General features: G+C 35.6%; 1 protein-coding gene across 13 annotated transcripts in view; it reads left to right on the top strand.

The window, feature by feature from the left end:
• Positions 1–16,720, top strand: part of arhgap33 (Rho GTPase activating protein 33) — a 97,058-nt gene that overhangs the window by 33,266 nt on the left and 47,072 nt on the right. For 4 of the 13 annotated variants that reach the window (XM_087287881.1, XM_087287882.1, XM_087287886.1 and 1 more), the window contains exons 2-4: positions 224–292; positions 9,619–9,653; positions 15,172–15,263. In XM_087287881.1, coding sequence (XP_087144007.1) covers positions 224–292; positions 9,619–9,653; positions 15,172–15,263 — 196 coding nt within the window. Of the gene's footprint in view, positions 1–223; positions 293–2,260; positions 3,135–9,618; positions 9,654–15,171; positions 15,264–16,720 lie in introns of those variants that run through there. The other 9 variants (XM_087287892.1, XM_087287889.1, XM_087287891.1 and 6 more) reach the window with 3 other exon arrangements.

Below are 16,720 nucleotides of genomic sequence, written 5' to 3'. Positions count from 1 at the left end.
GCAATTTTATGTATTTATTTATTTATTTGTGGCCATATCCACCACACAGATTTCTCACACTCATATAAGCCACCATAACTCTTATTGCTGCTTTTTATTTTTTCATGCTGACTCATTTATGCATTTTCATCATCCACAGTGTTTGAGGTCAGGTTTCTTGTATGTGTGTGAGCGTATAGTACAGACCTACGGCTGACGTTAAATTCTCCTTTTCTGTGTTAAGTGTCAGGAGCCCATTGGGTTCGGAAATGCGCCATGTTTGTGAGAACGATGAGCCTGGCAGACATGTCCGGTAAGTGCCGCTCTGCTCCGCTGCCAAACGCACTTCACGCCCTGGATGGGATCAATTCTGCCTTTTTAAAAAAAAAAATTGCACTTTTTTTTTTTTTTGTTTTGTTTTGCAGTTTTGAAGTAAACTGATAGAAAGTTTCATAAAGATGATTAAGATGCTTTTGATGAATCACAGGGTTTGAACCCATCCCTGCCCAATCTTAGAATGTGCCTGTAGCTTTTGTCTTAGTGAGTCTCATTCACTCCTAATTGTCGCTCTTAAAAAATGGATATTGTTGAAAAGCAGGGTGTGTGTGTCTGCAGCGGGTACATTTCTAAATACTTGCCCATGTCCATTTAAGGGCTTTCATACAATAACCTCTCATATAGGCATTGATATGATCTGTTAATTAGTAGTAATTTATATTTTGATGTCTTTGTTTATTTACGGTTGTGAATTGCATTATGGGACCTTAATCTCTGCTCTCTCGACCTTTGTTGTTGAAAATTTAACTTTACAATTTAACCTTTTATTGACATTTTAATAGTTTGTAATAAAAAAAAATGTAAAAGGAATAATATAAAGAGAAATAAGTTTGTAAAATAACAGAAAATGTATTGCAGTTGATTACAAGGCTTTAGTACCGTAATATATAAACACCAACCCAAACAATATATCGCTTTAAACATTTAGAAATGTTAATAAAAGTCACTTCTTACAACTTTTCAAGATTAAAAGTTGTTGGAAGAAAGATCAGAGTCCCATAAAAGGCAAAAAAAAAAAAAAAAAAAAAAACTAAATCACCAAATTTAAAAAAAAGGCTAATTTTACAGATATTTTTATAGTGTGGTTCCTGCATATGCTCTCATATCCCTATACAAACTTAAAAATAAAGAACTTTTGTTCTGTTCTGAAATTTTATTTAAAAAAATGTAAGTGATAAATATAATGTGACACATAACAAACTGTATAGACACAGCGGCTTATGAATGGTTAGTGAATGAGACTCATGTCTTGTGATGTTTCTTGTGTGCATGTTTCCTGATCTCTGCATTTTAGTGTTTCCTTTTGTCTTTTTGTGTCCAAGTTAAAAGGATATTTGATTGTACTTTGTAAAGTTGATTACTGATGGCTTTGCTGAAATTTTAGATCTGATAATAGTGTTGATATCCATGCTCAGATTGGGTGTTTTAGATTAGGTCTGCATGATTAATCGGAAAAAGATCGTGATCTGGATTCGACCCAACTCCAATCAACAGTAGTTAATCAACAGTAGGGCTACACATGAGCCTAATATTATTATAAATTTCAATTTACTAGGACTTCTATGTTAAGCTGCTTTGACACAATGTACATTGTAAAAGCGCTATAGAAATAAAGGTGAATTGAAATTTAATTAAAATTACACAGTAAAAATGATATGAAAAAGTCATGACAACAACAGTTTTTTTTGTTAAACAGGTTTAAGCTAAATTTAAATCATACAAACTTTGACTTAATATTTTTTATGAGTTTTATTGTTAGTTGAAATCACTAGAATTTTTTTTTGTCTCTGCTAAAAAAAAATAAGGCAACGAGAATTGTTTTACAAATTACTAGAAAACTGGCAGCTCAGTGGGTAGCACAATCGTCCCATAGCAAGATGGTTGCTGGTTCAAGCCCCGGCTGGGTCAGTTGGCATTTCTATGTGGAGTTTGCATGTTCTCCCTGTGTTCTTGTGGGTTTCCTCCTGGTGCTCCAGTTTCCCTCACAAGTCCAAAAATGTGTGGTGTAGGTGAATTGGGTAAGCTAAAATTGTTCGTTTGAGTGTGTATGGATGTTTTCCAGTAATGGGTTGCAGCTGGAAGGGCATGCGCTGTGTAAAACATGTGCTGGATAAGTTGGCGGTTCATTCCCCAGATTAACTAAGGAACTTAGCCTAAAAGAAAATAAATGAATTTATATACTAGAAACTGAGTTGCTGCAAACGATGATTGATTATGAGCATCTCATATACAAAATTAGTCATGTATTTGTTTAACTTTGCTAAGCATTTGCAATTCTGTCTTATAACAGTTTATTTTTTTATTCAATCTATTGTACATTCATAGTTTAAACTGAGACATGAACATTGAACTGTCAGGATACACCAATAAAAGACTGAAAATCCTTAATTAAATTAAAGGCTAATTGCATAGCGCTTTTCACAATTATTAATGTTTCAAAGCGGCTTTAAAATAGGTGCACATTATGATTAAGGTTATTTGTTAGCAAAACTTTATTAGTTACTAAAAGCTTTAACAAATTAACTAGTAACTAACAGCTTTTAGCAGGTAAAGTTATTATAGATAAAACATAGTTAATCTGCAGCTGTACTGAACAGTATATAGGTGATGTCTATGTGTACATGTTCAATGAATTGTATTAAGTGCACTTAAGTGTTTACTGCTGTCCTCAAAGTTTTCAGTGGTTGGCATCATCTCTTCAAAAGTGATAGCGAGTATCAGCCGAAAGCGAGTGTAGAATACAGCACAAATGCTCTGTCATCCGAGCAGCCCTCGTCTTCCTGCAAACAGCTGAGGAGTCACAGAGGCCTGGCGTTTACCCAGCGTTCAGATCACCACATCAAATATTCAACAGGTGCCTCTGAACGGGAGCTTTTTCTGTGTCTGAGACGCTGAGCAAGGCGAAGATAGAAAAGCTTGAGGAGTGTTTTTTTGAAGGGAATTACAGAGGAAAGAATGTATCTGTGGAGGGTCCCAAAGCAGGATTGAACATTTAAATTGGTGATGATGGTGAAAGTGTGGCTAGTACTCAACCTTTTTACCCTCTCTAGTTGTGCCACACCGCTGAAGAGATGTTCAAGAGGAAGAGAATGCTTAAGGTATGATAGATTCTGTCTGAGAAGATTATTTACCTCTTCTGCTGGAGGTTGGGTTTTGTTGTATTCAAAGTTGTAGCAGCTGTCAAGAGCAGCTTGTATTGTGTTTAAAAGAGAAATGTTAACCAGTCATGGAGAACGTGTATAATGTTACCAATGGAGAGAGGGCATGGACTGGTGTTTTGCTCATTTTATTAGATAGGGTAGAAATGTAGACAAGTTATACCTGCTTGGACTAGGTGGGTTATTAGCATGTTTACATCCCAGGTTTAACTCAAGTGAACCTGTGTGGCAGCCAGCAGGTGTGTTGTTTCCTGTAAATCCTCAAGCGGGTTGGCCAGGTGTGTGTTTACATAATATCACCACAGCCTTGGTTGAAACCAGCTGCGTTTGCTGTCACTACATACAGTAATACCCGCAGCATCGGATGAGGGACACTTGAAGGTTGAGTTTGTGTTTGTTGTGGGTTGAATGGAAACACGCTATGCCTCTTTGGTTTTCCAGACTCGCTTTGTTTTCCATTGATGATGTGAGGTTTTAAAGCTGGACAGGCCAGTTTTGTGGTCTTGGTATAAAGTGTGCAATAAAAAGCACCCCTTGTAATGACTCTTCCCTCTTTATCCTACGAAAGCAGTGTAAGTGGTCGATAGTAGGGATGCTTTTTTCAGCGTTTTTTGTTTTCAGTTAAAGAGAAAACGGCCAAAATTAAGAAGTGAAAAAAGGCAAGATGCTGTGCCAATAGGCTGGTTTTACTCTCCCTCACACCAAACTTTCACACCAAACACGGAAAGCGATATGCTATGAAACATAGATTTTTAATTGCTTGCACTTCGAGATTTAATATTTTGCACTTCAAGATTAACAGCTCAATTTTTCACTTTGAGGATCTGTAACTCCATATAGTAACGCTGGTTAAATGAGGTCTCGACTTGTTCACTGCCAAAAAAATGTATAAGGGAAGGCCCTTTTTCCATTGTCACTTTTCTTCTGTTTAAAGGATAGACAAGGAGGGTAGAATTGTTGTTTTATCTATAGAACTTTATTTTTGGTTTAGGTAAGATATCCAATATTCGGTAGCGTAATTTTTTTGTTTGTTTTTGTTTTGTCCTTTTAATTCCTTGCTAAATTTGATTTTGGTATTGGAAATTTTACGTTTAATAAATCTGTTATACCTTTGTGTGCTTGGGGAGCAGGAAAGGGGACTCCGGGTGACCTCTTTTAATAGACGGTCATCCTTATCATTATGTGCATAGTGTGGTGCTTCCACCACATAACAACAAGTGTCAAGTCCCGAGATTGGGATTGGGCAGTCAACATTATTTAATAGCTTCAGTGTTGTGGAGCATTTTTGAGTGAAATACCATATTCATAAGGGGTAATATTTGAGCAAGCATCACATTACTGTTGCTTATCCTGATGGTAAAGGATTTGACGAACCTTTAAAAGCCTTGAACACCACTTAGTAGTGTTGTCATGAAATTGGAATTCGATACCAATTGGTTCTGAAATTTTAAAAACGTCCATTTTTTGTTAACTTTTGAGCGCTGTTGATCACATACTTTAAACAGAGCTAATTTGCCGTTGTGTTCACGTGCTCAACTGAAATGACTGTGATTGGTTGTAAAGGTCATCAGTTCACCGAACTCATGGTTGTTTATTAGCAGTGTTGGAGAAAGTTACTTTTAAAACAAGTAATGCATTACAATATTGAGTTACTCCCCCCCCAAAAAAAGTGCATTACTTAGTTACTTTTTATGAAAGTAATGTTTTATATTATTTTTGAGTTACTTTTGCGTTACTTTTCCTTACCTGGCTGAGCTTCGATCTCTTTCAGAATTTGAACTTAAACTTTTTTTCACCTTTTTAATAGAGAAGCTCTGCATTTGAAAACCACCTGTATAACCTACACATTCATTTAGCTTAAAAAATGTAGGATAAAGTTCTATTTTGAGAACTTTTTGAACCCAGAGCTATACATGCTGTATATACAGATTCATGAAAGCATGTAAAGTAGTGTTTGTTGAATGTTTTGTATCATTAGTTAAGTAAATTCAATGTATGTTGAAATAAAGACTGCAATAAAGCTGAAGAGTGCTGACAATAAATTATTAAGGCAAAAACAGATTTAAACCTTCAAAATGTTCAATAACAAAATGAACAGTAAGACGATAAAAAACGTCCCCAAATCAAAATAAATCTTTGAGCTTTATATATTGAATAAATTTCTTCACCTGGCCTTAACAAATGTATAAATCATTTCCTAAAAGAGAAAAAATCTTACTAAATTACAAAATGTCATTGCTTAAACAGTAACATTAGACAGTGGCTGCGTCTCCACAACAATAAAAGCAATAATCTTTTTATTTGTTTATTAATTTTTGTAGAGTTTAATGGAATTAATATTTTTACCTGGAGAGCATAAACTGATGTCATTCATTTGTTGTTTCGCTGGAGGTGGGGTGCGGGTGTAATGCTTCGCATCCAGTTATTTAAATTTTTTTTTCCAATGTCGTGTTTCTTGCAGTGGTCAAGAGTTTTACTTACACATATTAAACACTTAACAACAATCCACTTTTTTTTTTTCAATGAGTAGTTCAAAATAACAAGAATCCATTGCAAAAATGTAAGTCTCTGGCCTTCCATTGTTTTTGTTTCTAACTGTAGTCTTGACGGGCGATTCGTGAGTGAATTGTTTGTTTTACCCGGATATTCTAAGTGAACCGGTTGAACCAGTTCATTAAATTGAACAGAGTTGTCATGAAACGGTTTGTGTCTAGAGTAAGTAATAAAATACTGCATACTCCCTCGGACTTGAAATAAACCAATATCCTGAGTTATTCAGTTACTAGAACAGCACACTGACTCATCTGCTGTGAAAAAGGAGACCTGATAATGATGATGAGTGCGAGCCGACTGTCTGTGGTTCAACCTGACTAAGTTAATTTTTTTCGCGTTGCATTTTTAAAAATTGTATATTACTCGTTACTTTGCAAAATAAATATTACGTAACACGCGTTACTTGTAACACATTACCCCCAACACTGTTTATGAGTGAAACAACAGATACAGTGACACTGGAGCGTTTTAAAGCTGCGAAGATCAGCTGGTCTGTTTATAAGCTGACGATTCGCTGATGAATCGACTGATCTTCGCTAAAATTCTTTACCATGAGGATAAGCAACAGTAATGTAATGCTTGATCAAAAATGCTCCACATCACAGAAATTAAATAATGTGGACTTTCAAATCTCCAATTTTAATTTCCTTTTTTTTTTGGTATCAAATACCAGTATCGTGACAACACTACCACTTGGACACCCAAATATTTTTGAAACTTGGGTTATTAAGCTACTATCCCAAAACACCCCAGCAGCTGCATAAAGCAACTTTGACAAACAATTATAAAGCAGTATTCATAATTCATCACCTTCTGTATGTCAATCACAGTTGTGACGTTTCATATAATGTTTCTTAATTCCTAATTTCAGTTGGAGAAACACATTTATATATCTCATGAATGATTGATAAATCGTGCAAAAAGCCCAGTGGGATTTTTAGCAATGTAAATGGGGCCAGTTTGGGTTTTATTTACATATATTAAGGCACACAAATTGTTCTTGAATAGTGTGAATATTAAACATGATGCTGTTTTTGCATCAGGAATGTTGACTGCCCCAATAACCCTTCTGTCAGTCAGGGAGCGAGAGGGAAGGTGCTGTGCAGCTTTGCGTAATAATGACTGACACGCAATCAGTGTTGATCGGTTAATGTCTTCAGACAGGCCTCTGTATGGCAGCGTGATTGTGCAATATATTTGCAGTGATTTATAGTCGGGACATTGGCTGTAGCTCTTCTCTCACTGTCTGTGATTTGGCTCCTGTCTCTCCTCTGAGATCTCAGCTGATCCTCAAGCCGTGTGTTGAGATATCTTCAGATTGAGGAATGTGTGCTCGATTCAAAGTTAAATAGAGAGGTGACCAGTCGGTCGGAAAGGATGTGATTTGGATTTTGGAGTGCTCAGTGGTTAGCACTGTCGCCTCAGCAAGAAGTTCCCTGGTTTAAGTCTCTGCTGGGTCAGTTGGCATTTCTGTATGGAGTTTGCATGTTCTCCCCGTGTTGGTGTGGGCTTTCTCCAGTTGCTCCGGTTTCTCCAACAGCCCAAAGACATGCGATATAGGTGAATTTAATAAACTAAATTGTCCATAATGTGTGTGTGAATGTGAGAGTGTATGGGTGTTTCCCAATACTGGGTTGTGGCTGGAAGGATATCCGCTGCGTAAAACATATGCTGGAATTCATTCCACTGGGGCCGAAGCTGAAGGAAATAGATTGAATGAATCAGGAACAAGGCTGTTAAATTTAGAAAATGTTTTGTTTCGCTTATATTTTTTTGAACAGTTTTTTTCATTACATAATTGTAAAATGGACAGTTTTATTTAGTTTAAGCCTGGTTTGTGATGCGTTTTAGTGCTAGTATTAGTTTTATTTTGATATATTTGTATTTTTTATCTTCTATGTGAAGTTTAATGAAGTTTTAAGTAGTTGTTAATGTTTGCACAGTAAAAGGATGACCATTTTTCTGCTTAATAATTGTATTTATACTTTATATTGAGTTGCATTGAAGTACTAGTAGTAGGGTCGGGTCAATAGACGATGCCATCATCCATCGCCGATGCCCGATAGACATCAGAATGCTTAGCCAGCATTGCGATCCTCTGCCCCGCCCCCGTCGCAGCAGAAACCCGCTCATAAAAAAATACACACTTAGACCCCGTTAACACTAATACATCTTAGTTTTAAAATGGCCACACACACACACAAACTCTGGCATGCACTGCAGCATACACGCACATCAGAGCTCCAGGCAGTCAGCGGGTGCTTTAAGCACAAAATCCCAGAGAGAAGTGCACGTCAGTTTATCAAGGATGTAATGCTGGATCGTGTATTACTACAGTTGTTAAACGTGATATTTAATTAATCTGGTCTCTATGTAACGACTCTTCGGTCTTTTGAATCTATCGGGGAACGTATCGGGTAACGTCAGTACACTGCTTCAATCTTTTGCATTCACGCTTGTACTTAGTAATTTTAGTGAAAACCTCAGATACTGTTGGTTGGTTCCTGTTGGTTTAATTGTATTGTGTAAAATGGCCATTTTTAAGATTTGTTTGTTGCATTTTAGTGCTAGTATTGTTTTGATTTTGAATTGCATTTTTGATGTTTTTTTATGTTGGATTTAAAATGTATTTATGCTTGACATAGTTGTTAATATGAAAGTTAATAGCCTTATATAAATGTACACCTGGTAAAATATAGGTTTTTGTTTAAATATCTGAAAGATGACCAATTTACCAATTTTTGTTTAATATTATTTTCCAGTGATCTTATTTTCAGTTGAAATATGAAGTATGTAAGTTTTATAATTTACAAATATGTATTTTTCTGTTTTTGTTGTGAGATGATGTATGAGATCATAAGATCCAGAAGTGTATATAAAAATAGAGCAACATACTGTGATGAATACTGTCTGATAAAGAGCCGGTGTGCTCGAAACATTACATGCCTTGTATCAGCCTTTTTAATTTAATAACTTTGGAGCTTTGGTGTTGCTGCCTTTTAAATATATATATATATTTGCTGTTTGGCTGAACACCCATTTAAAGTGATTTGAATGCTTTTGTGCGTTTTTTTCACTGAGTTGAAGTACCACTATTTATATTATATAGTGTCTATCCATTTCTCAGCATCACATAAAGTACTGCTCATATTAGCTTTTGTTTATATTATTTATTTGGATCAATTTCTTGTGATTTTTTTTTTCTTTTTTTTTCCAGTTTATTTTGTTTATTTATTCATTGTTTTTTTATCAAGTACTAAAATTGGTTTTATTATTAGTTTTACTAGTTTTTATTTTGTTTTTAATTATATGTTTATTTTGTTGTTGTTGTTTTGCAGTCTAGTTTGGTTTCATTTGCATATATCAGAAACGGCTTTAGTTTTGCATATGTCTGAGTACAAGTCTTTCAACTAGTGTCAACATGTTTCACTTTACTCGTTTTATTTTGGATTGTGTTTTGTGTCTTTGCTATTAAGTTTATTTAGTTTTTATTTAAATGGAATGGTTTTTTATGCGAGTGAGTTTTTGTTTATATTCTTGAGGATGCTTTTGTAGTTTGACCTTGCTTCCTAGTTTTTGCATTGGCTTTCATCTTTTCATCAACTTTCTTTTATCTTTTGCGTTGTGCAATGTCTGTCTTCAGCTTTGCTTTCCTTGTCTCCACTAAGAGTTGCTGCATGCACATACCAACACAACATTTGTTTACATCAGTACCTTGGCTTTATAGTCTGCACAGAAGTAAGTACATAAAATGAAAGGACTGTTATCATCATTTGCATTAAATAGGAGCATTCATACATGCTTGCTTAATTATAGAGTTTAGGTTTATACCTTGATAAATGTGGTTTTGTACTACTGACCATCTCTAAAGGTTTCTTGCCCAGGGGAGAGCAGCTGGCAATAAAGGTAAGTTTCAGAAGTGTCCGGCGTCCCATACTGCCACATGCACCGTGCTTCAATCAATCTCATCATCGCCTTTAAAATGATTACAGGCTTATCAATAAAGCTGGCCTTTCCTAATTCACCATCTCTTTATGGAAGAATACAAGGATTACAAACTAGGGCTGGCAGTCAGTTTTCAGCATTTTTAAAAAGGTGGTTGATTAGATATCGATTATCAAAAGCCATGAATTGAGTTTCAGGGGTTTTCTAAGTATTATGGGAAGTGCAGGGCTGAGAATGATGTCAGACAGAGATTTCTCTATTTACTGTAGCTCTGTATATTCATACACGTATCCATGCAGCACAATACTGCTTAAACATGTAAGATTAACAAAGAAACACAAAGAAAGAGCAGGTCATGTTTGAGTAACTGCACATACTGCAGAATGTAATGTAATGTGTATTTATATAGCACATTTATCGTGCATGGCCATACACCCAAAGCGCTTCACAATCACGAGGGTGAGGGGTTTCTCCACACCACCACCACTGTGCAGCATCCACTTGGATGATGCGATGGCAGACATAGAACAATCACACCAGTGCACTCACCACACACTATCTTTGGTGGAGAGACAGTAATAGAGCCAATTCTGCGCATGGGGAGGATTGGGAGGTTTGATTTGATTTTATTTATTTATTTTCGAACAAAAATATCATACATAAAATATCATTAACAAAAATAAATACATTTCAACAGGGTCGAAAATGGAGCAGGATGAAGCATAAGCTTATTATTCCCCCACCCCATTACCACATACATCATTCGTTTATTACTTAAACTTATTTATTCTTTTACCTATCTCTTCTTTTTACATGACACATATTTGATCCTTTTGGCATCTTTAACAAATAATATGTTTGATTCCATTTGTACCTTTTCATTTTGTAACATAAATTAATTGACTTAAAAAAAAAAATAATGCTCCGTCAACCATTAGTAACTTACACGTGCACAAAGTCAAGTTCACTACTAGTTCCCCATAATACTTTTAACCAAGGCTGTGCAATTAATCAAGATTTGGTTTCGATTTTGGCCTCCATGATTATGAAAAACAGTAAACGAGTTAAATTGTGTCACACACCTTTCTAAATATCTCTACATTCATACCTCGTCAAAGCCCGACTGCAGTAAAATCATGTAAATTGACTTTTGCAACATGGGACAGGATTGTTATTTGTATTATTAAGTGTTTATTTCATTAAGTACTTTGTTTTCTAAAGCCCTTGCTAGTAGGTCATCTGGGTACCTCTCGCATACTGCCCTTCAAATTCTGTGAATTCGGACATAGTACTCGACTCGCATACTGTTTTTAGCGTACTGTATAGTATGGAAGTATTACATTTAGAATGCAACCATGGTTATTTAGGCTAAAAATAAACAAAACACAGGGCAACCAAGTAATCAGGATGTTTAAAAAAAAATCATCCTTTAAAGAGCACCTACAACTAAGTACAACATTACACAAGTAATCAGGATGTTAAAATAAACAAAAAAACTCATCCTTCAAAGAGCACCTACAACTTTACTGAGCAATAGTCACTGCACAGTAAGCAAATCCCAGCTAGGTCCTTTATGTTTTTGGGTCCCCTAAAAACACTTGCATTTTTAATGTTAATTAAAACTTGGTTTATTTGGCATGAGAGTGCTCCGAATTGGGTCCAGGCACGCTTCTGTTGGCTATCCCTGGCCCACATCAAGGTTTTGCCAAGTACAATGTGATCCTGGATTAACATCAATGTTGATTAGGCATGGGACGATAACCATTTTCAAGGTATACCGTCAACTTTCTGTAATACCGTTACTAAGGTATGTGTAAGATTTTTTTTTGTTTGTTTTTTGTAACCGTATCTCCAGCAGAAAAAAATATCCAAAGATGCCGTTTAAATTGTAAAGAAATCAGTGAAACTAATTAAGACAGCAGAAGTCAATTATTCAGCCTGACATTTACATCTCCAAAATATCATAAATCTTTCAAAAACAGAATATATTGTTTTTAAAAGGGGAATTTTTTGGTTTATCTTTTTACCCAGACATATAAAAAAACCATATATTTGAGCAGTAATCACAATACCGTGATACTGTGAAACCGTGATATTTTTATTCAAGGTTATCATACTGTCAGAATCTTATACCGGCCGATTCCTAATGTTGATACTGGAACATCATTTTGAAAATGTAATCCATACCTATTCCCTACTTCTAAACCCAACCATAACACTAAATATTCTCAAAATCTGAAAGGAATAATAGTTATAACAATAACAATCATGTAGAAGTGCATAACCATAGGCCTAAACTTAACCTAAACTGTAAACATATACCTTAGTTCTGATTGGCTGATTGAAATGTTGTTCCAGGATCAACATAAATGTTAATCCAGGAACATGTCCTACTTGGTGAAATCAGGTTGGTGAGCCCTGGCCCGGCTGAAAGAGGTGTGCCAGAGCGCGGTTCGGTTGGGCTTTGGTGTGGTATGCTTGTAGTGTGAGTGCAAAGCGAGAAACCTGTGAGAACAATGAGAAGAACTTGAGAACATTTCAATCAGACTCAATCAAATTGGGATATCTGAATTGATGCTCAGTCCTAGTAGATACACAGGCTGATCCCTCTGCCGATTCCTGTGTTTGAGCTCATTCATGACTGCTTGGTGTTGTGCAAACCTAAAGCAGGACTGCAGAGATCTGTTCTTCCCCCCCGAGGGGATCTGGGAAGGGTTGTCTCGCAACCGAATGCTCCAGTGGTAATGTTTCCATCGAAACTGCCTGTCAGGTGAATGAAACTCAAACAGTCATCACGACAGGTCTGCTGTTAGCATGACTGAGCCGGAAGTCGCCGGGCTTTTATTCATCTAGGACAAGCATGAAAAAGCTCTAATAAGGGAGGAAACATCCGGTGTGTTCTCAGATCTTGCGCTCTGAAGCCCAGTGCCCTGTGTTGTAATATCCTGAAGCGCTGGCACTGAACTGTTTAGAGCTGCACATCATGTCACATCATGTTTACTTACAACATCAGCTGGATGCTGGAGGCAAAGACAGTGAAATAAGGAGATCTGTAGAGCATTGCGGTTCAAGGGATAAATCAATTGCCGGAGTATTTTATTTTTTATTATATTTTTGTAGGGCCACTATAGAGTAATAAAGCTGCTTTATTTAGATATAATGAAAGAATATCATCAGTAGCATTTGAGCATTAGTAGTATACTGTTGATAACAGTATTCTAATAATCTCCATTTAACAGAGAAAAACACATTTCTAAACATTTAAATAACTCTTACTGGTTTCTTATTTCTTTGCCTTGGTGACAGTAAATAATATTTGACTAGATATTTTTCAGGATACTAGTATTCAGCTTAAAGTGACATTTAAAGGCTTAACTAGGCAAATTAGGGTAATTAGGCAAGTCATTGTATATCAGTGGTTTTTGTAGACAATTAGGAAAAATATTGCTTAAACGAGTTAATAATATAAAATGGTTTTATAAAAATTAAAAACTGCTTTTATTCTTGCCGAAATTAAAACAAATAAGACCTCCAAAAGAAAAAAAATATTATAGGAAATACTGTGAAAAAAATCATTGCTCTGTTAAACGTAATTTGGGAAATACTTGAAAAAGAAATTAAAAATTCACAGGAATTATGACTTCAACTTGCTTGCTTGCATGCATACATATAATATAACATACATACAAGCATATACACACATAATATGAACAAAATTAGTATGCAATGACAGTTATTTTCCTCCCTGATTAATTATATTCATCTATTTGTTTACATTTTTTAATATTACAGATATTATTTATTTGTTTACATTTTTTACCTTGAAATGAGAAATATTAGCCCCCCTGTTTGTTTTTTCCCCAGTTTCTGTTTAGCAGATTTCTTTTCTACACATTTGTAAGCATAATAGTTTTAATAACTCATTTCTAATAACTGATTTATTTTATCTTTGCCATGATGACAGCACATAATATTTTACTAGATGTTTTTCAAGACACTTCTACACAGCTTAAAGTGACATTCAAAGGCTTGACTAGGTTAATTGGGTTAACTAGGCAGGTTAGGGTAATTAGGCAAGTTATTGTATAACGATGGTTTGTTCTGTAGACTATCAGAAAAAAAAATAGCTTAAGAGGCTAATAATATTGACCTTAAAATGGTGATTAAAAAATTAATAACTGCTTTCATTCTAGCCAAAATAGAACAAATAAGATTTTCTCCAGAAGAAAAAATATTATCAGACATACTGTGAAAATGTCCTTGCTCTGGTAAACATAATTTGGTAAATATTTAAAAAAAATAAAATAAATGAAAAGGGGGCTAAAAATTCTGACTTCAACTGTGTATATATATATTGATGACAAAACAGGTTATTTTGCTGACATTTTAAGATCATAAGGCTGAACGACATGAAATGCCATCAGTCTACAGAGATTTCCCAGTATTTCTCTGTTGCAGTCAGGAGATCACAATAATAATTTACCCCGAAAAAGCCAAAGTAGCACAAACACCACCAGATTACTGTTGTGTTTGCGATAACGGAAAACACTAAACACATGCAGGCATTTCTTCTCTTTCTTTTTACTGAAGTAGTCTGCACTAACGAAAACAGGAGAATTGTTAGAAACAAACAGATGGCCAACCAAAAACTAACTCAGGGTTTTACAAAGAGTGGCACAGATATCAGCCAATCATATTCAAGAACATAAATAAATATAAGAAATTTATAAGAATAAATAATAAGAAATAAATATATAGTTAGCTGAATCCTTCAGAAGCTCGAGCACTCCCATTGAAACATTTAGAACTGGTCACCTATAAAATTTTATCTGTGATTTCAGAAATCTATCACTTATGTTTTAAATCCTAGAGGAAAGGAAAAAAAAGTTTCTGTTCTCAGGTCTTTGCCAGTGTGTGGACTGTTTACTAAATGCAATCGGGGCTGCTTTTAAAAAAAATCATTTTCATTTTTACATCATTTTTCATTCATACATCACGTTGATCTGTTATTTTTAATGCTTTTGTTGCTTGCTGTGCATTGCTGTTAATCCCAAATCCTAAACTCACTACTTATTCTGTAAGGATTTTAAAAATTGCTGCTTGGCTCACACCACACTCATCGTCATGTCCCATTCAGACAACATGCATTTGTTCACACATTTGATGAAGTGACTTTGCTTTTACTACAAATTAAACCATATTTCAGCAGTGCCTCCCCCGGTCACTTCACAAGCTGCTTTCTCCTCCATTAACACCTTTCTGAGTGATATTTAAAAATGTACAGTATATCAATATAATTCATCAGTCTAATGAATCCTCAAGAGAATCACCTTTGTTTGATCATCCTTGCTGATTTGGGATTTATAATCTATTTTCTGTGCGTGCATTCAGACGATACTTCAAAAACAGAGATGATGATGATCTTTTCGATGATAGCCAACCTTTTTCATTAATCATTTCTTCTGTCTTTGTTCTTCAGGCTCGGAGCACTGATAATCTGGACAGTTCAGGGGAGCCTGGGACCCGATCGGTGGGCACCACTGCCAACTTGAAGGGGAAGATGAGCAAAAGGTCAGTACATTCAATCCTGAACTAGAGCTTCTGCAAACATATCTTACATCACAAAATGGGTCATCTCATATCCTGATAATGATATTTACACTCACTGGCCACTCTATTAGGTATACCTTACTAGTAACAGGTAGGACCCCCTTTTTGCCCTCAGAACTGCCTTAATCCTTCTTGGCATAGATTCAACAAGGACTGGAAAATTCCTCCAGGATTTTGGTCCATATTGACATGATAGCATCACAGAGTTGCTGCAGATTTGTTGGCTGCACATCCATGATGTAAATCTCCAGTTCCACCACATCCCAAAGGTGCTCTATTGGATTGAGTTCTAGGGACTGTGGAGGCCATTTGAGTACAGTGAACTTATTGTCATGTTCAAGAAACCAGTCTGAGATGATTCTTGCTTTATGACATGACACGTTATCCTGCTAGAAGTATCCATCAGATGATGGGTACACTGTGGTCATAAAGGCATGGACATGGTCAGCAAATACTCAGGTAGGCTGTGGTGTTGACACAATGCTCAGTTGGTACTAATGGGCCCAAAGTGTGCCAAGAAAATATCGCCCACACCATTACACCACCAGCCTGAACCATTCACTGGATATGCTATCTTTTTCAGACCATTCTCTGTAAACTCTAGAGATGGTTGTGCATGAAAATCCCAGTAGATCAGCAGTTTCTGACATTCTCAGAGCAGCCCGTCTGACACTAACTAAAACACGAACAGTTGAACAAGTGTACCTAATAAAGTGGCCAGTGAGTTTTTTTTTTTATATTGACCACATGTAAAGGACCATTTCTTTTGCACATTTTAAATAATATATTTTAAATGTACTTGTTAATATGTGATCATATTTCTCACTTCAGGATAAATGTTTGATAAAATAAAATGTAGATAGTATTAGGTAGAAAGTATTAATAAAATAGAAAGCTTTTTTCACACTCTAATGATTACAGGTCCAACATAAAAATAAAAATAAATATTGCAAAATGTAAACATTGTACTTTCAAGACTGTACTTTTAAGATGTCATTCACTCATTTTCCTTTGGCTCAGTCCCTTTTTTCATCAGGGGTCACCACAGCGTAATGAACCACCAACTTATCCATCGTATATTTTACATAGCGGATTCCCTTCCAGCAGCAACCCAGTACTGGGAACTATCTATACACACTCAGATTCACACACATACAGTATGGTCAATTTAGTTTTCAATTCACCTATAGCACATGTCTTTGGACAGTGGGGGAAACAAAAGCAGCCGGAGAAAACTGGGACTCGAGACTTAAACCCGCGACCTACTTGCTGTGAGGCGACAGAGCTAACCACTGAGCCACCACTTTCAAGATTTCTTATATTTAATTTGTTCTACTGAATTTAATAAAAATAACTACAATGAATTTTTTTTCAGCAGGTTTTTTTTGTTAGAAGTTAGAAGTTTATTGTTTTGTTCA

This window comes from Danio rerio, chromosome 16 (genome assembly GCF_052040795.2).
Source record: "Danio rerio strain M-AB ecotype USA chromosome 16, GRCz13ab, whole genome shotgun sequence".
Lineage (NCBI taxonomy): Eukaryota > Metazoa > Chordata > Actinopteri > Cypriniformes > Danionidae > Danio > Danio rerio.
This window is presented reverse-complemented; position numbering and strand designations above follow the sequence as displayed.